General features: G+C 50.9%; 1 protein-coding gene across 3 annotated transcripts in view; it reads left to right on the forward strand.

The window, feature by feature from the left end:
• Positions 1 to 24,743, forward strand: part of prdm5 (PR domain containing 5) — a 37,369-nt gene extending 12,626 nt beyond the window's left edge. Inside the window, exons 7-16 of one of the 3 annotated variants that reach the window (XM_018733148.2) lie at positions 722 to 942; positions 1,094 to 1,173; positions 4,399 to 4,483; positions 4,628 to 4,785; positions 6,365 to 6,458; positions 7,705 to 7,865; positions 11,062 to 11,155; positions 18,285 to 18,370; positions 21,427 to 21,531; positions 23,843 to 24,743. In XM_018733148.2, the coding sequence (XP_018588664.1) occupies positions 722 to 942; positions 1,094 to 1,173; positions 4,399 to 4,483; positions 4,628 to 4,785; positions 6,365 to 6,458; positions 7,705 to 7,865; positions 11,062 to 11,155; positions 18,285 to 18,370; positions 21,427 to 21,531; positions 23,843 to 24,007 (1,249 nt within the window). In that variant the 3' untranslated portion in view covers positions 24,008 to 24,743. Of the gene's footprint in view, positions 1 to 721; positions 943 to 1,093; positions 1,174 to 4,398; positions 4,484 to 4,627; positions 4,786 to 6,364; positions 6,459 to 7,704; positions 7,957 to 11,061; positions 11,156 to 18,284; positions 18,371 to 21,426; positions 21,532 to 23,842 lie in introns of those variants that run through there. The other 2 variants (XM_018733149.2, XM_018733151.2) reach the window with 2 other exon arrangements.
• Positions 24,744 to 25,026: the final 283 nt, after the last annotated feature.

Below are 25,026 nucleotides of genomic sequence, written 5' to 3' on the forward strand. Positions count from 1 at the left end.
AACTTGACACAAGGCTGTCTAGGCAGCGCCCTCCGACCGCAGCTCAACCTTAGCTTGACCTTGCTCTCACCCCAGTCCACCATTGCTCTCATCGTGACCCCAGCTCGACCCTATATGAAGAGAGTGGCACGCATCCCCTGTCCTAATGCAGCCATGAGGTCGGAAGGCAGCTGAGAGCACTTTGGTTCGTAATAAATGTGCAGTAAGACAAAGGGGCATTGCGGTACACTGAATTAGAATATCTGTCACTTTCTAACAAGGTTACCAGTTAGGGAAGTTGGTCTGGCCATTGACCTCTGACCTCAGCTGAATAACTAATCGAGAGCTGGTCGAGTCCAAGGCGTCCTGCCCCCAGATGGGTGAGCGATGAGTGGAGGCAGGGCTAGAGCCCAGCGCCTGTCGTCCGTCTTCCGTCGTCCGTCGTCCCGACCGCGTCCGTGGAAGTCGGCACCTGGGCATTGCTCCCTGGCCGCCAAATACAAATACCCGCCAAATACGTGGCCTGCCGTTGGAACACAGCTCCGCGGTGGCAGCCGGGCACGGGCTCGGCCGCGTTCTCCCGTCCGCGAGGCTTTTCCCAACACATCATCACTGGGTTTACTCTGAGACTGTAAATTTTTATTTATAGTCCTTATTAAAAAATAATCTGTTATTATTCTTGAGGCTTGTTTTGCGCAAATCATGAAACTCTTAGGGTTTTGTGCCTTTTTGTTTGGAACAGCGGGAGCACGTGTTTGTGTGAGTTGAACACAAGGGTGCGTGACTCGCTCGGTGCCGCGTCTCCTCAGCGATCCACCGCAGTGCGGCGAGATGTTTGGAAGCCTCGTTTTGAGGAGGTTCAGCCAAGGCACCCTTCTGCCAACGGAGACAAGTCCAGTTTTCCAGACCACGAGATGGAACCAAACAAGCAGCTCATCAGCTTGCAACCGTGGAAGAGTCCAGGTGGCTAAGTGGGCCCAACTTGTCCTGTTGTGGTGGATCCCCACACTGGGTTCAACCAATCCCGTCACTCTTGTGGAATGGGTGGAGCTTGTGCATTTGTCACTCCCTGCTGGCACTTGCAGTACTCACTCTGGGTCTTCTCTCTTCCCAGGGAGCTCCCGTAGAAAGCTGATGTGCACCATCTGCAGCAAGAAGTGCTCTTCTTCAGCCAACCTGCAGGAGCACAGAAAGGTCAGCGGTCGGTCAGTGGTCAGCCTTCAGTCCTCCATATTCGTCTTTGTCCCCTCCTGGTCTTTCTCCCTCACTCGCATCAGCTCAGCTCACATAGTGTGTTCCCTCTAATTTTATTGCACAGGTATCTTCTCTGCGAGTCATTTTCGTTCCATGAATTATTCATTAACCATCCATTAGCGAGGTCCCCACGGGAGAGCAAGAGGAAGACCATCACTGCAGACTAGAGGTTCGGCATTAATACACAGGATTTAGATCTGCGATCTGAGGATGAGTTTAACCTCCAGAAGGGAAACGTGGCTAATCCCATAAAGGGTAGCATGAGCAACTCTAAAGGGAGCTCAGGGGTAGGTAAATACTCACTCTGGTAGGCAGGTAGGGGTCAAGGTTAACTGAGAAGGTAGGAAGAGCTTCAGCTCCAGCGGAAAATGAGAGTGTTGTCCCCCAAGGGCTGAGAATTTTAACCGTGGAGCGGGGGGTCTTTGCGACTGTAAAGACAGGATTTGTCGCCGTCGTCACATTTTCCGTCCGTGCGCCGTGCTCCCGCTGGGCGGGGTGTTCGGTTTCGCGAGCATGTCCTCCTGGACCTCACAAAGCTTCCTGTGAAACCGAAGCCCTCCCTGGGACGCGACGGTAAGCCCTCTGCAGCGGTGGCGTCGGGAGTCTGCGACCCGCAGAGCGGCCTGGCTGCTGCTGTTGCACGGGGCACATGGTGAGGAGCGAGCGAAGGCGGTCCGTGGCGTGATTCATCATCAAGCTCAGCGCTCACATTAAGGCCTTTGCTCACTCTACTGGTCCGAGTGACTTACTGTACACGGCTTGCACTTTTTGTGCTGGTATTGCAGTACTTTAATTATACTGAATTTACAATATTTCTTTCAAGCGGGCTTGAGGTCATGGGTTCAGGGTTTAACCCCTACTCTGCCTGATGTTGTCGATCAGTGCTCCAGCTTTAGCCTGACTCAGCGCGAGAGCCCAGCTCTCTGATTTCCTGCTGTCGGAAACTCCAGACGCTGCTTTCATAATGCGCAGAGCATCATGGGATTGAAGGAGACGTCCTCCGGGTTCTTGGCTCCGATTGGTTTGGAAAGCCGGCAGGTTTAAACAAGACGAGTCACAGCCTGCCGACCCGAACCTCTCCCTCTGAATTTGAGAATTTTCCACAGGGGCCCCATGGGATTAAAGCTGCAGTCTACCTGCTCACAGGTCCAAGCCCATAGTCCTCGACTATACTGTGTGGTGCAGCCGGCCAAGTCTGCGTGGTTATGGAGAGGTCTACACGGGAACAGAGAATTGGCTACACATGCTGTTGGGAAGACCCAGCCTTTGGATGACAGCAAACCAAAGCATGAAACGTAGCATGAATCCACAGATGTTCCTATCCTCAGGAAGGTCTCTCTTCTGCTTCAGACTCTCCTTGACACACCCGTTTGTCATGTACTGGTATGGCCACTTCAGCTGCACGACTGCAGGTCTTCAGCTGTTTGTTTTCTGCAGTGCGATGGTGGATTGGCTCCAATGCTCCAACCTTCCCCTTCATCGCTATCTTTTCAGGACAATGCAGTCTTCTCATGATGTGTCCAAAGTACAGTAACCTCGGTATCACCATTCGTGCGTCCAGTGACAGTTCGGTGCAGTCACAGGTAAAAATCATTTCAAAAAGTGGATTCAAAGAACGTCTTCATCCGAGTTTACAGATCAATTGCAGCTTGTTTGTTGCAACGGAAAAATCCCAGCGGTGGATTAACGGCCTTCCCACCCTGATCGGGTTAAGGTAATTTGTGTCCCCACGCTGAGATCCATTACCTGCACAGTGGGGTGTTCGTCTATCGTGGAAATTCAATTTGCCACCAACGACATCAATTCACAAAACTGACTGAGACAAAGTGCCGCAATAATGGGGACCAACCCATTAAAACGACGTTAATGGGCAAGGAAGACGAATGTGTAGAGCGGGCAAATGGCAGGTAGCTTCCGGAACCCGCTCCCGGCTCAGGGCTCTTCGTGCCTCAGCTCTCTCGGTGGAAGATCTGGGGGGGTGGCAGGGGCCGTCCGTGGTCAAAATGGGGCACAGTTATTTCAGAATCAGATATGTCGAAAGCATGTGTGGCGTGCTTAAGCGAATGCCTACGTTCCACTGAGGGTTCTGGAACGAGGTCCCGGCGCTTATGGGGCCGGCACTCTGCCCTGACCTCTGTCAGTGGGTGATTATTGCACTCATCAGGTCTCGCTTCCTAAACCCTTCATCTCCAAGCGGGAATCAGCGCCGCTAATGACCAGCAGACTGTTCTAATAATGGGATGCGTTTCCTCCTTTATTTTCCGAGTCTCCAAGAGCATGTGCATCGAACGCTGTCACTTCAGAGGGCTAATCTGATTTGGCACCATGACAGTCGCGTCTCTTCATCTCTCTGACCGTAAAAGACCAATTCAAACGAGCCCTGATCGGACTCACCTGGTGTGCCGTAAGAACGTGAAGCCTTCGCTTGGCTTTCCTGATGTCTCTTTTTATTAACGTTGGACTTTATCCTTGCACATATCTGCACCCCTCCAGCACACAGTTTAAATTAAAGCAGCAGCAATGCGATGACGGAATCGGGATGGTGAGGGCGAAAGAGCAGGACGGCATTGAGCAGCTATCAAAGCCATAAGTTTAATTACTTTCCCATTTCCGCTTTTCATGAGCGGATCTGCTGCTCCTCAGAAGCCCCTCCTCCTCACACCCTGAGCCCCCTTAATGCGCTTTGCTCTGCCAGCAAACGAGGCTTTTCTCCCAGGCGAAGGCCCATGGCAGAGCACTTAATAAGCAGAGGTCTTTTCATTACGGCCTGTCAATGTTATCCGGACTGCAGGCGGAGGCGCGCTTGTAAGACCGAGGGGAAGGATGGCCAAGTCGGGATATCCGCTCGTGGTTGGCATTCGCGGGATGGCTCGCGGAATTACTGGAACTCTTCAAAGTTCTGTTTCATTTGCATAAAGCCGCTGTCCTGGCCAACAAGGCACAGCTGTCAAACGATGCAGAATCATATTGGACCCAAAAAAGTGGCAGTGAAGATTATTGAAATGGTGAGATTTGCATTTGAACACAAATTCTGATAAGCTCTTCTCCAGGGACAGCTCGACCTTGTTCATTTCCTTAAAGTGATTGCATATTGATTGTTTTAATATGTCGGGCTGTTGTAGAGATGATAGATGCGTCGTTTGTTGCTGTGTGTCCCTTTCCCAGGTTCACGAGGTCTTCGACTGCCCTGCGTGTGATAAAAAGTTCATCTCCACCAACCAACTCAAGCGGCATATGATCACCCATTCAGGTAGGATAGCGAGAACCCCGCTGTGCTTCTTTCTGCCACCTTTCCTATGGAGGAGCTTCTTAGCACGAGTCTTTTTACTCCCGGTTTCATGTCTGTGTCTGATTCATGTCTCTCTGTCACCTTGACCTTTCTGACCCTGGCTAGAGAAACGCCCGTACACCTGCGAAGTCTGCAGTCGCTCCTTCAAACGCCTGGACCAGGTGACTGCACACAAGATCATCCACAGCGAGGACAAGCCCTACAAGTGCAAGCTCTGTGGGAAGGAGTTTGCACACAGAAACGTCTACAAGAATCATAAGAAGGTAGGGAAGAGGGATGGGTGTGGCAAGACATGGAGAGGCAGAGCCAATGGGGTGAGCCTTATGGGAGAGTTGTGGGTGGGGCCAGTTGGATGGGTGTGGCGAGGCAGGTGGATGTGGGGCCAGTTGGGGGAGGCGTAGTACACAGCAGGTGAAGGCGGGGCAAAGTCGGGTGGAGTTTTTGGCATCGATTCCATCGAAGGATGCAAAGGAGTAGTTCGGGGAAGACTCCAGTCATGATGTGCAGCTTGGATTGACAGTCTGAATCAGTTTGACTTTACCGGGGTACATGTCATGCTCTTGGACCATGGTTCGTTTCCCAGCGGGTGCCATCGTCAAAGATTTGTAACCCTTGGACTGCGGTCTAGCTCTCGGTGGGTGTCGCCACCATGGTTTGTACAAATGGGATCAGAAACTATTCCTCGGCGGGTTCTTGAAAACGCACCAGTTCTTCCCTGTTTAACGCGCTGCCAGTTCGTACCCCGAGGGACTGCAGGAACACATGTTCATTTGTGAAGAAAAATTAATAAAAACATCATTGACGTGATTTAATTTACAGCCTCCATGATGTAATGTTGGCTTATTGTGGATGACTGTGTTTTTCCATGAATAAATTATCACGGCTTCTCTGACACGCACGCGCACACACGCAAGCAAAGATTAGTTAATGATCCGCCAGTTCTCCCTCAGTCCATTGCCATCGAACACCACATCTACGCACACTCTGACTCGTCTCCCGCTGCCAGCTTCTGGAAGGATCTCAAAAAGTGAGCCATATTTTATCGGTCCCAGGCCAAACGGAGCGGCTGCACGGTCGTCGCCAACACGCAAGAGGCCCTTTCCTGTCTGGTGCTCAGCCGAGTATCAGTTGCCTACATCTTGAAGACTTAACACTTTTATTGAAGTCTTTAAATGTTTAAATATGTAGGTACTTAGCGCACGCCCGATTCCCGCGTCTCAAAGACTGTGGGTCCTGCTGTGGAGCCAGGTTTGCGATTCCGGGCAGGAGCGAGAGGGGTAAAACATGAAACCGTGCTTCTCGGACCTCCGCGGGCTCGTTCTGGGGGTTGTTAGACAGACGCAGCGGGGGCCGTGGTGGAGAAACCCAACCCTGAGAAAGATAGTACTGCCAGTGCCCCAGCCTGGCATCCCTCCAGCCAGCACAGAGCAGTTGCTCCCCCTTGACGTGGGCCAACCCCTGACCTGCGCCCCCTGCGAGACGCACACTGAGGGCGTTAGGTGGGTATTAAAAGCCAGGTGTAAGCGGGGTGCTGTTAGTCTGGCGGCGGTGCGATAAACGAAACGACGCAATCCCGTTATCTCAAACCCGCTAATTGGAGCTGCTTGGGCTGATGGATCGGAAAGATGAAAGGAGGAGGGGCAGGAGGGCGAGAGGGGCCACCCACTGCTCTAGTTCCGCTTCCAGCTCCAGCTCCAGCTCGGCCCCACATGTTCTCTGGCCACATTCTGCTCTGCCGGTGCTCTCTAGGCAGGGTGGAGCGGGTGGATGGACACCAGCGATGGCCAGTGTGGTGCTGGAGCAGCCCTTTCCCACAATGCTCTGTTTGCTCCCCCTTCGCAGACCCACTCGGAAGAGAGACCCTTCCAATGTGAGGAGTGCAAGGCCCTGTTCCGCACGCCATTCTCCCTGCAGAGACACCTGCTCATCCACAACAGTGAGTGCAGAGTGTGTGTGTGTGTGAGAGTTCACGCGTTCATTTTGCTTTGGTCTTTGAGAGAAGGTTGGAGAAGGCGTTGTGGATGTTTTGTAGGAGAAATTGCTCCTCTGGAGAACAATTGCTCTTCAGAAGGTGAAGTCTACACTGATCTCACAGAGATTATGAGGCTCTCAAGGCATTACCAGTCCCTTCCAGTGAGAGGATCCCTTTTGAGTGCCATCAGGAACAGCTCCATGGTAACAGTGAGACTGAGGTGGTAAAACAAGTTTAGAAATGGATGTGTAAGGATAGAGAAAGGGCCCCGATGCACATGACCCACTGAGGACAAAGGTCATGACTGGTCTGCTGTCTACTCTGGGTAGGATCTAATGTGCAGTCAAACAGAGACAGCTGGTAGGAGATGGGTTCGTTACCCTGTACTTTTGCTTCAAGTCCCAGATGGATATCGCGCTGAGAAGGACACAGAGGGAACATCGTGTCCCCATGTCTTAGAAAGTGCCAGAAACTGTTTTAATGTCATGAAATAGATGGTAACTTGCTACTTTTTACTCACACTGCCAGCTGTCGAGTTCTGCATGGGGTCTTTGTGGGTGACCTTCCACTTAGAGCTGTGGAGGAGGTCCATGAGATCAGCCTTGCGTTACGCACTATCTACCTGCTCTTTCTGGAGCTGGACGTTGAGATCTTCAGAGTGAAAAACCCAAATGGGTAAAGAAGGACATAAAAACATCCTCACTTGGAAAGTAGACACTGCAGGTGGTAGAGGGAGTCCAAGTGTACAAATATTCTCACTTAGGGATTCTCTATAGTATCCCATTGTCAGTGCGAATAGACGACAAACTCATAACTTTGTTTCTTCATCACAAGATATTTACAGGAATGTTTCGGTTTCATGTTGTGCAGGTTTAAGACTGCATGACAGCTAAGGGAAGTAAAGCCAGTCTAGTAACGGGTAAAATAATCCCAATAAATGCAGAACTCACACAAGTTTACCTTGTGAACCTGCTGTCGAAGGAAAATTGTGAGAGAAATTCCAGAAGGGGAACAGAGCAGGTGTAACACAACTGGAAACGGCATTTAAGTTGTTGTGAATTTCTCTGAAATTATGATGTGTAGCGATAAACATTCAAGTTATTTTTGTATTGTTCTGTGAAGACCTATCGTACAGGCAAAGGGGTTAAAGTGCGGAAAGGAGAGGGGAACGCGAGAGAAGAGCAGCGGTTTACTCTCTGTTGTTTCTCAGGCGAGAGGACCTTTAAGTGCGACCAGTGCGACGCCACCTTTAAGCGCAAGGACACGCTCAACGTCCACATCCAGGTGGTGCACGACGGCCACAAGAAGTACAAGTGCGACTTGTGCGAGAAGGCCTTCGTGACCCCGTCCGTCCTGAAGAGCCACAAGAAGGTGGGCGCGAGCAGAGCCGCGGCGCAGCCGAGCAGCGAACGGAAAAGAACCGCGGCACTTTCTCTGAACGCACGCGAAGCTTCATTTGATGGTCCGTAACAGTGTTTTCCAAGCAGTTACTCTGGATCGGTACTAATGCGGTAAAATCCCTTTAAATATGAGACATGTACAGTTTTTCTGCAGAAGCGTTCATCTCCGGTGACTTTGAGAGGTTCGTATTTTCACCCTATTTATAGTCACTCTGTCGGGTCTGTAGCAGAGCAGTGCATCGTTTCAAGGGTTCGACGGAACTGCCCCTCCTGTGACACCGCATTAATTCTGTGTTCTTCTTTGGCATCTTCTCCACTGGTTCAGCTCACAGGTGAACAGCTAGTAGTGTAGTGCTTAGAGCTCTTTCTTCTGGCCCCAGAGGTCGCAGGTTCGAATCGTGTCTCCGCCTGTAGTACCTCTGAGCAAAGTCCTTACCCTGAAATTGCTCCAGTAAAATTACCCAGCTGTAGAGTTCTGACATGTAACTCTTGTTGTACCCTAGAGCAAGGTACCTACCCTGCATTGAGAAAGTAAAAATTGCTCTGCTGTTTAAATTGGTGAATCACTGAAACTGGCTCATGGGGGGGGGGGCGTGGTGGCGCAGCAGGTTGGACTGGGTCCTGCTCTCCGGTGGGTCTGGGGTTCAAGTCCTGCTTGGGGTGCCTTGTGATGGACTGGCGTCCTGTCCTAGGTGTGTCCCCTCCAGCCCTTCATCCTGTGCTGCCGGGTTAGGCTCTGGCTCCCCGCAACCCCATATGGGACAAGCAGTTCAGACAGTGTGTGTGTGAAATTGGCTCCGTGTACGAATGAACAATGTTAGTCGCCTTGAAGAAAAGTGTCTCCGAATGATGTGAACAGCTGTTTTTACAGTGTTATTTGTGGCACTCAGTAACATGTCACCACACCACAGTAGGATTGCGCTCGCTGAGGTGTTTCCAGAAAGATCCGTCAAAAATCGCTCACAATTTTCCTTTTCCTTCAGCGGCAGTTGGTTTAAAGCAACGGCCCCAGTGTAGCTCAGAGGCCAAAGTGAGCAGCTGTTTGGCGTCATTTTGGACTCGGTTGGAACTGAATCTTGGCACAGCACTAAACAAATTGCTAAAATACCACCTTGTGGCCTTCGGCTGCGCTCTCTGTGACCGATCTGGGGAAATCGTTGCGGGACGGGGGAAAATGTGCCTCTGAAAGTAGCAGTATCATAAAATACGATTATTATGCTCCATTTTCCTCTTCTGGGAGCGTGTCTGGATTTATCGTTCGCTGTCCGCGTCCCACCTGTGTGTCTCGTCGGTTCCTGCTTGTTCTCCACGCTGCGGCCTTTGCGTCGACTTCCATACAGCCTGCAATCCACCGGTTGTGTAAATGGGGTTCAAGAGGAGGTTCGCCGAGCTCTCCGGACCTTTGACTGCCGATGCGACGACTGTGAACGAGAAGCTCGTTTACATGCAGAATCGCTCATTTCCAGCCAATGGCTGAGTTTCGCCAAGACCGTAGGGTAACCCCTGCAGAGCTCCCGAGTTGCATATGGATGTCATTTAAAATGCTGAACTCATTTCCGGCTCCATTGCACCACGGTTGCGGCTCCCGTACATCTTCGTGCTTTTCTGGTCTCTCTGCGTTCTCCACGGTTCATTTTAACGTACGGCTTTTGAAATGGCAGGGTGATCTGACCTTTCTGTTCGCAGTCAAAGCTTGGCGTTCGGTTGTACTGCACCGAACAGGGGACATTAGAGCACCTCTAGTTGAGGTCGACTCTTCTTGACCGTATACGTAGAGTTCCTGCAGAAGGTTCTGTCCTCAACTTGTGTCCTCAGTGTTACTCTGACTGAGTCCATCCATCTGGCTACTCCTCATCGTCTTCCTCTTTGTTCTCCAACTTTTCCAACATCGCATCTTTTCAAGAGAATCCAATCTTCTCACGACGTGCCCAAAGTATGATAACCTCCAGCTCATCATTTGTGTTTACGATGAACGTTCTGGTTTCATTTGATCAAAAAGTTCACGGTGTCCTTAAAAACCTCCTCCAGTACCACAGCGTAAGAGTCCTCCTTTCTAATGTTCTGCTTCTTCAGTGTCCACCTTTCACTTCCACATAGCGTTCTAGAAAATACCATTGATTGAACGGCTCGAATCTCCATTCTTGTAGAAACATCAGCACATCTAGAGCTGGCTGTAGATCTTTTCCAAACATTTCATTATATTAGAGTGATCTGTAATGTTCGTACTGATGGAACACTATTTGATACTTGGAAATGTGGACAATGAATTGTCGCCCTTGGTTGGTTGTACTCACTGCAACATTGTCTAACAGTGATTTTGTGGAAATCTGAGCAAAATGTTCCAGTCTGAATTATCAGACAACATATAGATTGAAGCTCCCTACACTGTGTTATATATCATTTAATATGATACTCTGTATCAGGATGTGGAACAAAGTTATATATTTTATATAATTTAATGTGATACATAGTTACGCGTTGTATATAATTTCATATAATACAGAGTTAGCTCAGGACAGCTCGTAGTGGTTACAGCTGCAGGTCACTGGTCTGAATCTCACCTTCAGCTGTGGTACCCTTGACCAAGGTACTTACCCTGAGTTGCTCTGGTAAAATTACCCAGCTGTATAACTGGGTAAATTGTAAGTCACTTTGGAGAAAAGCGTCAGCTAAGTGAATAAGTGTAGTTATATGTTGTATATAATTTAATGTTATAGATTGTACATTATGGTGGGCGCAGTGGCGCAGTGGGTTGGACCGGGTCCTGGTCTCCGGTGGGTCTGGGGTTCGAGTCCCGCTTGGGGTGCCTTGGCGTCCCGTCCTGGGTGTGCCCCCTCCCCCTCCGGCCTTACGCCCTGTGTTGCCGGGTAGGTTCTGGTCCCCGTGACCCCGTATGCGATAAGCGGTTCAGAAAAAACATTGTACGTTATTTGATGGGATACACAGTTATACGTTACATATAAATTGATATGATACACTGGATCAGGATGTATATATCACTATACGTGTCTGTATCCCTATATATTATATGTAATACTTGGGAAAAGGTTGTGGAACATTGCAGCGTGTGTTGCCGAGCAGGATGGGGACACTCTACTGGACTTGTTGCCATGAGAACATGGTAAAAGAAGGACTTTAATTTATAAAACTCTGTTCTCTCCCGACAGACTCACACGGGCGAGAAGGAGAAGATCTGTCCTTATTGTGGCCAGAAGTTTGCCAGCAACGGAACCCTGCGTGTCCACATCCGCAGTCACACGGGTAAACTGCGGTTCGAGTGGCGTTGCGCTGCGGCGCGACTCTTTTCAGCGCACTCATGCCGCACCCTTTATTTCACTGCAGCGAGTTTTGTTTTCCTCACTCTGGTTCAACTCCTTCTTTGTGCTGCCGTACGGCTGAGTCGAGTTGGGCTCAGAAAGTCCCCAGGTTTGGGCCTCACAGCATGATGCTGCTCTAGGTTTCTGCTGGTGGTGCCTTCATCCCACATGCTCTGCTCTCCAGGTACCTGGGACTGTCTGTAGGTTCTCAGCCAAAGCTTACCCAGGTACCTCAGCTCTCGTGGTGCAATGCACCCACAAGTCTCGGCTGTGACCCCGTTCCACCCAAATCCCACTTCTGTCACCGCAAATCCACCCCGGATCCTCTTTTCTCAGTCCACACCTGAGGACAGGTCCCAGGACACGCCCCTGCGGACCGTCTTTCCCCGCTTGGCTGCAGTGTGCCGGCTAAAAGTCGAGGAAGGTTGCGCGTTGCCGTTGTTGCCTGTAGCACTCGTTTCAACAGCTTGGCCGATTCCGCTAAATGTAGGGAAAAGTTCCGATTCTGAAGAGGAGCCATTCTGAGGCCCGTTAGGGAACGAATCGCACGCCTCAACTGACAGCCAGTTTGTTATTGTTCTTTCAGCTGAAATTGGAGCGACACTCGATATGATTTTTCAGAAGGTTGAGTCCGCCGCAACTCTGCCCAGAAGCTTCTGGAAGGAGCTGCTCTCTGTAATATCAGGCATATGGTGTCACCCCCTCCGTGGAACACCAGCCCCCTTTTCCTTGCTTTTCTCTCTCTTTCTGGCCTTTTTCTTCCTCTCGTTCCTCCACTATTTTTGCCTTTATCTGGAGATGGTGGAATACCAATGAGGGCAGACAATGGCCGCCCAGGCTTAGCGTGTGAATCTGTGTGGGGTGAGCGAAAGAGCAGGGGTGCTGGGAGCAAGGCATGCTGGGAGGCGGGGACGGCCACTATTTGCATTAGATTAGACCTACCGGTCGAGCCTTTTATTTGCCTCTTTATGTGCACCGCATTCCTAAGTGTCAGATGCATTAGCCGCTAAAGTAATGTACCACAGTGAATCAAAATGTGGATATAAAATACATGTCCGCACTGCCACGGGATGGGGGGTGCTCCACGGACTCGGAGAAAGGGATGCTGGGAGATTACAGCGTGGAGGCCCACTGGATGATGGGAGACTGAAAATGGGGGCATCAGAGGTGGTGGGAAACAAGGGAGGGGGGTTAGGGAGGCCCCCTAAAAGCAATCCGTCGATACGCTCCATAAGTTATCCTCGGAAACATGTACGAGACTGACGGGAAGACAGGAAGACACACCCCCCCCCCCCAGCCAAAACACAGGGTTGCCAGGAGTGGGGGGTCAGGGTGTCACGCGGTTAATCGTGAATGGCAAACACGCACACACGCGAGCGACGGAAACAAAAACGGGTTCGTGGGACATGCGGCCGCCGCGAGGGCTCGTCGCCGCGACGTGGAGCTGCTCCTCTTTGTCTGCGGCCCCAGAAACACTCGGCATCCCGAAGAACCCGACTTGTTTACACTGCTGGGGATATTTAAAGTGAAATCAGCGCAGGCCTTTAACAAACAAGGGCCATTTCCTTCAAGAAATCCTTTAATCTCCATAATATGCGCAGCCTTTAACAGCTTAACTGCTTAAGCTCCTTCCAGCGTTCCTCCTTTCAAGTGTTGAAGACGGCGCGAGCGCACAGGAGTTATAAACCCTGTTTATTCCAGCCTTGGCTGCCATCTTCATTAGCGCTGGCTGCCAGGAGGATAGAAGCGCCGAGCCGCGCCGAGCCGAGCCGAGCTGAGCCGCACCGCGCCAACTCCCCCGGACTGTGGAGCGCAAGCGGTGTGCGGAGCGGAGCCAGGGAGCTCATTCAGCACTCGGAGCCCCTATTTATAAAGACACCTCTGAATAAACAAGAACGGGGTTGTGGGGAATGCAGCGGGGGAGGGGCACGACTCGCCGGGGTCCCTCGGAGAAAGAAGAAGGAGGAAGAAAGGAGCACTCGAAGGAAGCATCCAACGAGATGACCCCACGACCCCCAGCGCCTGTAAATCTGCCTTGTGTTTTCTAGAAACCAAGCCGCGGTGCTTTTTTTCCCTCCTTTTTCTTTTCCGTTACTCAACGGAAAATAACGACTCCGTGTTGCCGAGTTTGCTGCGGCCTGTTTAAATAGAAGGTACTGTTAGAACGCAGTCGACGTGGTCCTGTCGACCGTAGGTGATTTCACCCATCAGCCTGCGGTATTTGTGCGTTCCGACCTGGTTCTGAGCCGGGACAGCTGGGACACATTTGGGAAAGCCAGGGCCTCGTAGAGCAGATGATGGGTTGGAGTCTCGCAGCGCAGATGCGGCTCCAGGGGTTAATCCACCTTCCCCGGGGAAGCGGTCTCTCCCGCTGCGGTTGGATGTTTACTTATGCTGGGGGCGTAAACACACTGTCGCCCATCTGTACAAATGGATTTCAGTTTGTTTGCACCTTCTTAGTTTGATCCATGTGCACCTGCAAAGTGGGGAAAGGGACGGTAAGACACCACGGTACTGGAGGTGAACAAGGGAGCCCCGATGACTATGATAGCGCTGGTAGCTAAGGGGTTAACGGAGTTTCGCAGAGCTCATCTGGAAGCAGGCATGTGGACGGGGATGAGCGATGTCCGCCGGATTAGGCCAAAGACCAAAGCTGAGCGGACGAGCTTCGTTTGGCCGGCAGCCGTGCGGTCGGATCGACTCCAATCGTTGCGTCGGCATCCCGGGCAGATGGACCGCGTGCGCGTTCGACCCGTCTCTCCGCTAGGAGACGCGCTCACGAGGAGGAGCTGCTCTTTTTTGAAGCCCTGCTTTTGATTTTTGTCCTACTCAACGCTTTGTTTTGTCTCCTGCCAGGTGGGGGGGAATGAAGATGGATGTTTATCTTTCCATAAACAAACTTGTACAAAGGAGACGTCGCCGTGCCAGGCGACCACCGCCGGCTCCTTGCAGGCTCTTCTACACTTCAGTGCAGGCCCTGTTGTTGCGGTGGACTGGCATCAGTGCGATGAGGGACGCAACGCATTCACTCCTAAGCAAACGTGCTCCCAAATGACCTCGAGGCGTCCGGTGGGTCGGTGCACTGCTCTGGTGTCAGTGTGGCGAGGAAAGCCACCGATCAACGTCAACAGGTCGTCTTCAGTCCTTGGAAAAGTACTCAGAATTCACACCGACCGTCAAAGAGGCCACGAGTCGTCGTTGCTGGATCGGTTTGTAGCGCAGCGTTGTTCATTACCTCTTATTACCCGTCCTTAACCTGTGAAGTACCTTCTCGTCTCTCACTTGTCCCAGTTGCCTCTTTACCAGCACAAGAGCCACATTGCCACCTACTGCCTGTAAACATGCACTGACCCCCAGCTCCCAACGAGGACCATTCATAGAGCCCCCACCTCCATTCGGAAGGTCCAGGGATAGAACCCCCCCCCCAAGTCAGAGAACACCGTCCAGCAGAGAACTCCATCCATTGCAGAATCCCAACATCTATTGGAGAGCCCCTCCACTGAAGAGCTGCACCCAGTAGAGAATCCCATCCCTCACGCAACTCTCTCCATCAGAACACCCTCCATTAGAGCCAAGGGTACGAGCTAAAGGTACCGTGTTTCTTACAGCCACCACGCCTACCGAGCCCAGTTGTTGGAGCTCAGTCTCAGGTTCATGTCTGTTGAGTGTGAAGTAGCACAGCGATCTAATTCCACTGAGTACTTAGTACTCGGGCCGCTGGAGTCAGAAGTATGTACATCCAGAGTTCTGCAAGCACCGTTTCCTAGCATCTGGCATGTGCCCCCTCCCCCCACGTATAAAGAGGGTTCGAATTCGTAAGTATGGATTGGCACCGTTGGGGAGGGTGCGTGCAACTGCAACAGTTTGCCCCTGCGGTGAAGAATTCCCCGCTGTGTTTGACAGTTTCATCTGGGGCGGGGGCAGGGTGGGGGGATTCAGGAGCGTGCCAGCAGAAGAGACCTGTTGCCCCAGGGGTTTGCAGGTCCCTCGGATCCTGTCTGTAAGCTGTTATTAGCAGCTACTTAAATTTTTTTTACCGGGTTTTTATTGCGCTCAACCGCACTTGTTTTGGTTTCAACGAGCGTCTGCCACCTGAATCCCGGAGGTACAGGGTTCGAGGAGGCGGTGAGGAAGACCGAAAGGCTTCGGGCCCCTCCCAGCACGGGCTGTGTTTAAGGAGATCCGTTCCTGAATCAGGTGATGCGGACGTGGAAACAGGTCGAGTGGAGGAAGTGGCTGAAGATGATCGATCTGAGCCTGTGACTCGGTAGCACAGAGTGTCCCTCTTCCTTTTGTAGGGTAGCAGGTCAGTTGTCAGACTTATCGTCGCACTCGGAGAACCCAAGCCGGGCTGGGGGGGTCGATCTCACGAATGTAGCCAATAACCTGCAGGCCTGGGAGCTACAGAAGCTTCTCTGAGACCCAAAAACCTGTAGGTTCCTTCGTCTCGTCTCCCCTCAGTTTGGGCTTCCTCTGCTGGACTGGACTCCGGTGGTTCTGGGCTCATCTCCTTCCACCGAGAGCTGATTGAGCCTCCGCTGGGCCGGACCCGCTGTCACACGTCTCCTCGCTCGTGGTGGACTCACACATGAGCCAGTGTCCATTTCCAACCCTGGGTCAGAGCTGCTTGTTCTCCGTCGTTCCCGGAGTGATTGTGCTTCTGGATTTTTCTGTCACCCGGATCCTCGCACATCCTCACATCTGGCGTGTGGGTCCTCTGTCATGGAGCAGTATGCGTCAGGGAATGAACTCTTAGCCCTGGAAACTGCGTGACCCCCGGGACTCGGTGGGTGTCTGCAGCAACCGGGTACTACCAGACGCAACACAAGTCCAGAGATCCATCCAGAGTGTTTATTCAAGTTTGGTGAAGCGTCTGGTTTTCTTCACACAAATACACATTTGCTCAACTTTGCGGTATGATGGCAGGGTCCCCTCCTCCGTGCCACTGTGCCGCTAAGCGCAGAAGCTCGATGACCCCGCAGGCAAGAGCATGTGTGTCGACAGGTTACTGGCCTCCAATGAAGAGACCCCATTTCACGCTTGTCAGCTTTGCGGGACGAGTCCTGTCCACACGCCGTGGTGCCACTACACCGGGTGCCAAACAGCGCCGACTCGAGTTCTTAATCCCATTACGAAAGTACTGTGTAGGTTTTTGCTCGACTGGGGGCAGGATAGCCACAGAACACATAATTACATCACTTTGCGGTTTTAGTTTGATTCCCATTAGCGTGTGTGCGTGCGTTTGTGTGATTTCCCTGCAATGGACTGTCATACCATCCAGGCTGTACTCTGCCTTTGGCTCTAGAATACATTCTGGACTGTTGCAGATGGATGAATGATTCCTTTGTACTGTGGTGCTCTGTACCGTGGTACACTGCTTAGCGTGCAAAATGGTCTCAAACTGCTTTGCTTTCCCTGGATTCAGCTTTTAATGCCACACGGTCTCCACTTGCAGTGACCGCAAATGACCGCATTAACCATGGGCTCGGTGCCCTCCTCCGTCTTTGCTCGTTCCAAGAGCCAGGAACGATAAGGGTTGACAGTTCTGCTGGTTCTGGTGCTGATGGACATGATTGCGCTCGCGTTCCCACCAACTGGGACCCAAACGCGGTCCCGTTTCGGGATTTTATTGCGGCCTTTAAATTACCGTGGATCGTGTTCGATTAGAGGGTGTCTGCGGGCACACGGTCATCGTTTTCTAGGAATAAGTTATCCAGAAACATTGGACTGTATCACTGAGTAACGATTATTACAGTGGAATATTTCCATCACTAAGAGCTGCACACACACACACACACACACACACACACACACACACACACACACGCCCTGTTACCCAATAGTCCACTTCCTGCACAGCTCATTCAACCATGTTTTGTGGAACATGAACTTGACCGACAGCCCATTACACCCCTCCTGCCCACCACCCACCTCACCATGCGAAGGTGCAGCGGAGTGTGTGTGGATACAGCTAATTTGCATTTATTAATTTAGCAGATGCTTTTGTCCAAAGAGACTTACAGTGTGAAGGTACTTATAGTACTTTACCCATTCATACCCATTGATAGGCTGAGTAATTTTTACTGTACCAATCCGGGGTAAACGCCTTGCTGAAGGTACTACGGCAGGACGTGACATGGTGTCTTCTGGGTGCAAAGGCAGCATCCCTGATTGTTCATTAATCTTAATATGTGTGTGTGTGTGTAAAGTGAGAATGCTTCCAAAAATAATGCTCTTAATTAATAAACTTCCTACATAGTACCCATCCATCGTCAACAACCACTTGTTCAGAGCGGGGTCGTGGCGGGTTTGGCTCAGACTGTGTGTGTGTGTGTGTGTGTGTCTGTCTGTCTGTCTGTCTGTGTGTGTCTGTAATACTGTAACTTTTTGCAGAAGCAATGCTTGGAAATGTAGAATATGCTCTTTCCCAATGACACTAATGCAGAAGACATTAAATAATCATCTGAAACAAATATTTTTTGTGAAACATCTAAGTGCCTAAGACTTTTGCACAGTACTGTGTGTGTGTATATATATATATATATATACACACACACACACACACACACACACACAGTGGAAGTTTCTGTCACCAAGACGAATTCCTTGTACGCGTAAACATACTTGGCAATGAAGCTCATTCATCATTCATTCATATATTAATTTTATATGTTGTTTTACACTTCAGTAAAACTTCTAGTAATTCCATAAAATAATGTAAATTCAGGGTCATAAACACATAAATTATTATTATTATTATTATTATTATTATAACAACAGTGCCTTTAACAGTGTTAAGTATCAGCTTCCCATAATGCTTCACTGTGACCACAACAGCATTTGAGTGTCTGCAGCACCAGCCCTGACTTGCAGGCTAATGAGAGCAATTAGTGAAGACAAAACAGGGTAATAATGTGTGTTTGCATGACTGTGTTCACGCGACAGCATCTGAGCAGTGTGTGTGTGTGTGTGTGTGTGTGTGGGGGGGATTGGGTGCTCTCCCGCTCCCCCTCTCCCCTCTCCCCTCTCCCGCCTCCCTCCTTCCGAGGCTCATCCTCCTTCCCCTGCCGCAGGTGAGCGTCCGTACCAGTGTCCCTACTGCGACAAGGCCTTCAGCAAGAACGACGGGCTGAAGATGCACATTCGCACACACACTCGGGTACGTATTTTTGATGAGAATGTCAAGGTGGCGTCAAGTCCTTATAATCGTAATCTTAACATTGTAAGTTGCTCCGGAGAAGAGCGGGAGCTAAATGACCCGGTGGGTGGACGGTCTTGACTGATCGACTGGCTCACGCATCACCGTCACCTTCGGCAGTTGACCTCTTCGAAGTTGATCCAAATCCACTGCTCCGTTAAAGCTAGCATGGAGGATCGGGCCTCCGGAAGGTCCCAGATCCTCCGCAGGGGTCCGGTCGAAGGTGCGAGCGGCGTCATGGTCACACGCTCGCGCAACGGACGAACGTCTTTGTGGGCCTTATACCTTCGGAGCTCTTCGAGTCCCGCTCGACCCGTCGTCGCGTTTCAAATCGAGGAGCTCTGACACCGTGTTCCTGTCGTCTTTAGCGTTCTGCCGTCTTCGCTCTCCAAACCGTCTGTTCTGGAGCTTCCTTATTAGTTCTTTCGGATCTTTCTGTTCCAGCTCGTCACAAACCGCAATGTCCCGGAGCGCAGAGTTAAATTACTGTCACTGTGGAGTCCAAACCGAGTGTGTTTCTGAGCGTGTCTTGGAGTGTATGTATGAGTGTGCGAGTTTGCAGCATCGCGGAGGGTCTTCTCTTCTCGTCTCCAATGGTGACGATGGGTGGAAGAGACTCTTGTGGTTTTCTGCGTTCCTCACCCTATTTTGTTTACCCTGTTTTACCAGCCTTTGTTGTGGGAGTGAGCAGCTATTGCTCACAGGAGTAGACTTTCGTTCTAGTGTGCGTGCGTGCGTGCGTGCGTGCGTGCGCGTGCGTGTTCTTGTCATTGGGCATACCTTCCTGGGTACTTCCCAACAGGCCCTGGGGCTCCCGTCTCCCTGGAAACACCCAGTGGGGTGGCGGCTTCCGGAACGTTCTTTCTGCACAAGTCCAGCAGGTTCTCGCCTGCTCCGGGTGCCCCCGGCTTTGTAGTACAGCTACATAACACGCCTCGCTTGGGCGTGCACTCTCAGCAACGTTTACCTTGAAATTAAGAGCTCAGAGGTGGGCTCCTCGCTGGCGGGGGTCCGAGCCCGGCGCCGACGGAACCATAAACCGAGAGGTGAGGCGAGCGAGCGAGCGAGGAATTCACGGCCGGAAGGACGATCGCAGGCTGCAGACTCACAGACGTGGCCGGGGGTTTCCCTGCGCTGTGCCAGAGGAGGACGCCCCCGAGTGCTGCAGCTGTGCACAGAGGTCACGAGACCCTTTGGAGGAGCTCGTCCTCGCTGTGATTTCACCTGTTTTCCCAGCATGCCGTGCAGTCTGGGGCAGCGATAATGTCACCCCTGGCTGCCGTCTGTGAGCATCTGAAAGTTCTGCATCCAACAGAAAGGCTGAGATTGGGAAGGAAGCAGATGACCCGTTTCGTGTGTTTACTTGGCCGCATTGCTTCGTTCCTCCTAACCCTGATATAACTGTAATTTTACTGTAGTCTAACTGTAATTCCTGATCCTAATCTTAATTTTAATATAACCATAACGTTAATCAAACTAATCTAGCCCTACTCATAACTCTGAAGTAATTTTATCATAACCCTAAATCTAATCTAACTGTAATGTAACCATAGTCCTAACCTTAATCTAACCCTAATCCTAGCCCCAATCTCGCCCTTGCCGTAACTCAAATCCTAACCCTAATGCTAATCTAACCCTACTCACAATCCTAGTCTAACCGTATTCTAACCCTAATCTAATTTTAATATAACCCTAACTCTAATCTAGCTGTAATATAACCATGGTCCTAATCTAATCTTAATCTTACCCTAACCCTTATATATCCCTAACTGTAATCCAAAAACTAACCCCAATCCTAACCTTAACCTTAATCCTAGCCCCAATCTAGTCTTTACCGTAACCCAAATCCTAACCCGAACCCTAATTTAACTGTAATCTGTCCATAACCCTAACCCTAACCCTAACGCTCACGGACACCCTGCCTGTCCTCTGACTGAACAGGGCCGACATGTTAAACATTAGCCAGGTGTTACCTTCCAGAGCTAACTACTAGCAGAGTGGGGTAATAGTTATTGCCTGGACCATGAGAGGGTAATCGGGCTTTGATCTGATCAGGGCCCTGAGGCACAGCGCTCTGCTGCCAAATAAACACACCGACCAGACACAAAAACACGATCGAGCACTTCGGCACTCGTTTGAAACGCGTCTCCTTCCACAGACCGTCTGCGGGAGTCGGAAGCTCCTCTGTGTCTCCTTACGTGTTTATAGACACGCGATACGAACAGACCGCCCCGGGTGGGGTGGCAGAGTCCGTCACTCGCGCCGTCGGCGTGTGAACGAACAGCACCCTGTACATGTGGCTCTCGTGCCAGTGTGCTCGTACGTTTAGCGCCGTGCAGGAAGCATGTTGGTTGGGAGGTCGAGTCGCCTTGGGGGGGCGGTGGCGGCTGCACGGCCGGTCAGGAGCTATGGGTGCCGGCAGAGCAAATGTGTCCGCGTGCGTTCGGGATCCCTCACTCACTGTGAGAAAAGGGTGGCTTGAGTGGTTGCCATGGCAACAGTAGTAAACCAATAGGGTTCTAGGTGTGGGCGAACCGGTTGGCGCCTTGCAGGTTCGAACACGCACACACACTTACTTTCTGAACCGCTTGTCCCATATGGGGTCGCGGGGAACCGGAGCCTATCCGGCCCCTGGCCTTGTTTCCCATCTCCACCTTGGGAGCCCTGCCTATCCTGTCTCTTTGTTCACCCACAGCTAGCTCCACCCCAGAGATCACTTCTTTCCCATGATCTTCGCTTCCTGTGACCAGCCCGGCCTATCAGTGAACGTGTCGCATAAGGAGCGTGAGCAAGGCAGGGGGCAGGTGGCATTGTCAATGCCTCTTTCCTACAGGACGCATGGGCTGAAGTGAACTGGGATCGGCCCACAAATGTGCGGTGGGTGCGTTGGCCAGCGTGTGGTCCGGTGCTCCGGTGGCCTCCTGTGGTCTGGTGATTGCCGAAGATGAGGTGGACACAAAGGTAGGACCTCACAGCAGTGCTGTCACTGTTTTACCCTGCTGTGTTGTGTGTCCCAGGAGAAGCCGTACAAGTGCAGCGAGTGTAACAAGGCCTTCAGCCAGAAGCGCGGACTTGATGAACACATGAGGACTCATACCGGAGAGAAGCCCTTCCAGTGCGACGTGAGTACGACTGAACCAGAAGTGGACACCAGCTGTCCTCCCTTTCTCAACGTCTTCGGTGCATTCAGTGTCCAGCTACCGGTGTACAGTGCAGAAAGAGCACTACTGGACCGATCGACCGACCGACCGACCGACCGACTTTAGTGCACTACTTGGGCTTTCCTCATTCATACTGGAATTCCAGTATTTATTTATGGAAAAATGAATACTAAATATCTCAGAAAAGAGGTCATATCAGGGAGCTACTGTACTCAGTAGTACAGTAGCCTGTCCAGTAAAAATCACCCTGCAGTATAAATAGGTAAAATATGGTGAATAGCTTAGTATACAAACCACACGTTGTAAGTCACTTTGGGCAAACAAGTCGGATAAATGCCGAAAGTGAGTGAATTTGGAGGTTTTGAAAACCCGTATACAAATAAATCTACGAGTTAGTTTAACGTTTGCCGACATGTACGACTTGTCTTTTGAACCAAAATAATGTGAAATAGTGTGAAGCTCTATGTTAAAAGTTGTAAAACACATCGACTGTGTAATATCCACTGGGAAATGTGGTTCTCATTAGTCATTCATGTGGTGCTTCTTAAAGGTTCGAGAGCCATCGGCGAATGTCTTTTCTCCCAGTTGTGCTCCGCTCTTTTATTGGAACTGAAAGCTCAGCGCATAAACACACCCCATTGTTTCCATTTGTGTGGTGAGCCGGACGTCGGGACTCTAGAGCCGCTTGACCCAGGAATACAAAAATCATGAACAGGAAAAGAGGCTCGCAGCTCACCCGCTACCCACAATGCATTGCTGCAATTTAGAGACTAAGGAATACAAGGAATTCTTTTATATATGTATTTAAGTTTGGTTTCATTTGGCTGTGGGGCCAAACCCACAACCTTCCGCTGTCCGCAGACGCCTCAACCGCATTGCTGCCGGGTTGATTCCTGCGTCCCGCTCTCAGGTCCAGAGCTTGGCAGACTGACCACTCGCGAAGCCAGGCCCTTCCTGGGAGTCGAGCGATTAAGTGTGTGAGAAATCTGACGGGACGGGACGGGACGGGACGGGAGGGGAGGGCTGCGCTACGCTACGCTGTCAGAGCATGTGGCCGGAGCGAACGGCTCCTCTCTCCGTGCTCTTGCAGATGCACCAGTGTAAAAACAGTTTAGCTTCACGCTACGGGCTTAACGCCGCCGCTAGACATGCCGCCGTCGGAAGGGACCTCGCGAGTGATTTACATCTCGGAGCTGAGCAGGCTGAACAGTTGTCCCTCGGCCTCCGGGGCGGCAGCCGTAATCCCCCACACATGTTGTCCAGGCGGTGACCCGTCTACGTGCTACTAATCGCGTGAAACGCCGGGCCGAGCGATAGCGGCAGGGAAAATCCATGGAGCGGGCTGCACCGCCGCTGCTTTCGGAGCGGACGTGATCCAGCATCGCACGCCGGGACACCGGCGGATTAAGCAGATTAGCATGGGAAAGAGGCGCCCGCGATTCCCATTTCCAACGCATGCTGCACTCTCTCATGAGAGGGGATAATTAATGATTGTTTGAACGGCTACGGTGCCAAGTGCATGGGGCTGATGCTCATAAAGAGATGATTTGTGTCCCGTTAAATGATCCGTTTGGGATGCATGGATGGTTTTATTTACTCCTCTAAGCCCTGTGAAATGGTAGCCTCCCTCGCTCCCTCCCTCCGGCTCCGTGCGCTGGAGTTCCTTCCATGTGACAGTAGGAGCTTAGCCACAAGGGTTCCAGGGCTTTTCTTGTGCTCTGGACCCTTCCGTTTGTGTTCGAGATGGGAGGTGCCGCACTTTCAGCTCTGGCTCAGTCTCTGCTCATGAGGTTTTGTTGAGATGAATGGCTCTCGCGGATTTAGCTGTGATGGATGATGGTTCTCACCCTTTGCTTTGTGATGAGCAGCTTCTGCAAATGGAGGTGGTTGAAGGACTGGTGTAGCTGGTGTCGTAATGGATGGTTCTTGCACCTTATGTTACTACGATTTGCATCTCCAAGAAGGGTAGAGATAAGCTAACACTGTGAGTCCATACAGCAAGTACATGAACAAGCACTGACAGGACAAGGGTTCCTCACTGTCAAAGAGTTGCTTTCTCTCCTGCTCTCAATTGTTCACCAAGACAGAGCTCATCCTCGGTGGACAAACAGGGTGTCAGAAAGTCCGAGGTGCTCAGTTCTAGTTATCGGCCTGGACCCATTTTGAGAATAGCAGCCCAGACACATTTCACGACCTATAAGAGAAGATCTCCTTGTGGCCGATGGCTCCTGCTTCAGTTTGACCACTTTTCTGTGCCTTGGCCTCCCTGCAGGTGTGTGACCTTTCGTTTAGCCTGAAGAAGATGCTGATTCGCCACAAGCTCACCCACAACCCCAACCGCCCCATGGCTGAGTGTCAGCTCTGCCACAAGAAGTTTACCAGGAACGACTACCTCAAGGTTCACATGGAGAACGTGCACGGCGAAACTGACACGTAGACTGGGTCGCCCTCATATCCGGGTGGAGCTTTCCCAATTGCTTTTTTCATTCTTTCACCAAAGGAATGGATTTGGCTGTTCAACCCCCACAAAGAAGTTAATCGGACATGTAAAGTACACAAGAAGTGCGATTCAAATCTACACTCCTATTGATAATGTTTAGTTTTTCCGACACTGAACCCCAACGCTTTACTCCATTTCTACAGCTTTTGTCCTGTTTCTGTGACATTGTCCTGATGTTCTCGTTGACCAAAGATATTCTGTTTACCAAAGAGTGCTGGTTTAAACTTTTGGGCCAACCTGAGGGTGTATCAGTCAGTTGCAGTGGGTTCAAGCGATTATTATGCCAAACTGGACTTAGCTGAGAAATACTGTTTCAGTGTTTTCATGGTATTTGTTGGTGTCTGATTCTGGCTTCAGAGTGCCGACTTTCATTTTTCTCATTTTACTATTCACGGTAATTTTCTTTCAAGTACGTGGTTTTTCAGTGAAGTTACTCATTTAAATGTTTTGTATTTTTCATAAATGTTGAAACGTTAATATCTTTATTTATTTTAGTTGCATAGAAAACCTTTTTCTAATCATAGGAACTTATATATGTATGTTATCTTACATTTTACTCCATAACAGTATTATTTAAGATTTTTTTATAGGAAGCAGTTTTGGTGAACTACTTTGAATTGGTGCTACAGCAGTTACCCTCCTGGTACTTGTTTCAAAAAATGTGTTAATAAATCCAGTTCTTTCCAGATCTTCCACCCTTTTTCAATCTTTGGTTGATACGTGGTGGTCGTGTGTGTGTGTGTGTGTGTGTGTGTGTGTGTGTGTGTGTAAAAAGAGCTGCAGAGCCAGCAGGAAGTCCTACCGATTATGCTTTGCTCCCACATCAAGCGTCCAACTCCAGCGAGAGTCAGGCGAAGGTCCCCATCGATGCCAGAGCGAGACATGGGGCCCCAGGGCCGATGGAGGCGGGACACAGAACCCGCTCAGCAGCTCACTCCTCTGTTACTCCCTCGGTG

The sequence above is a fragment of the Scleropages formosus genome, chromosome 9, assembly GCF_900964775.1.
Source record: "Scleropages formosus chromosome 9, fSclFor1.1, whole genome shotgun sequence".
Taxonomy (NCBI): Eukaryota; Metazoa; Chordata; class Actinopteri; order Osteoglossiformes; family Osteoglossidae; genus Scleropages; species Scleropages formosus.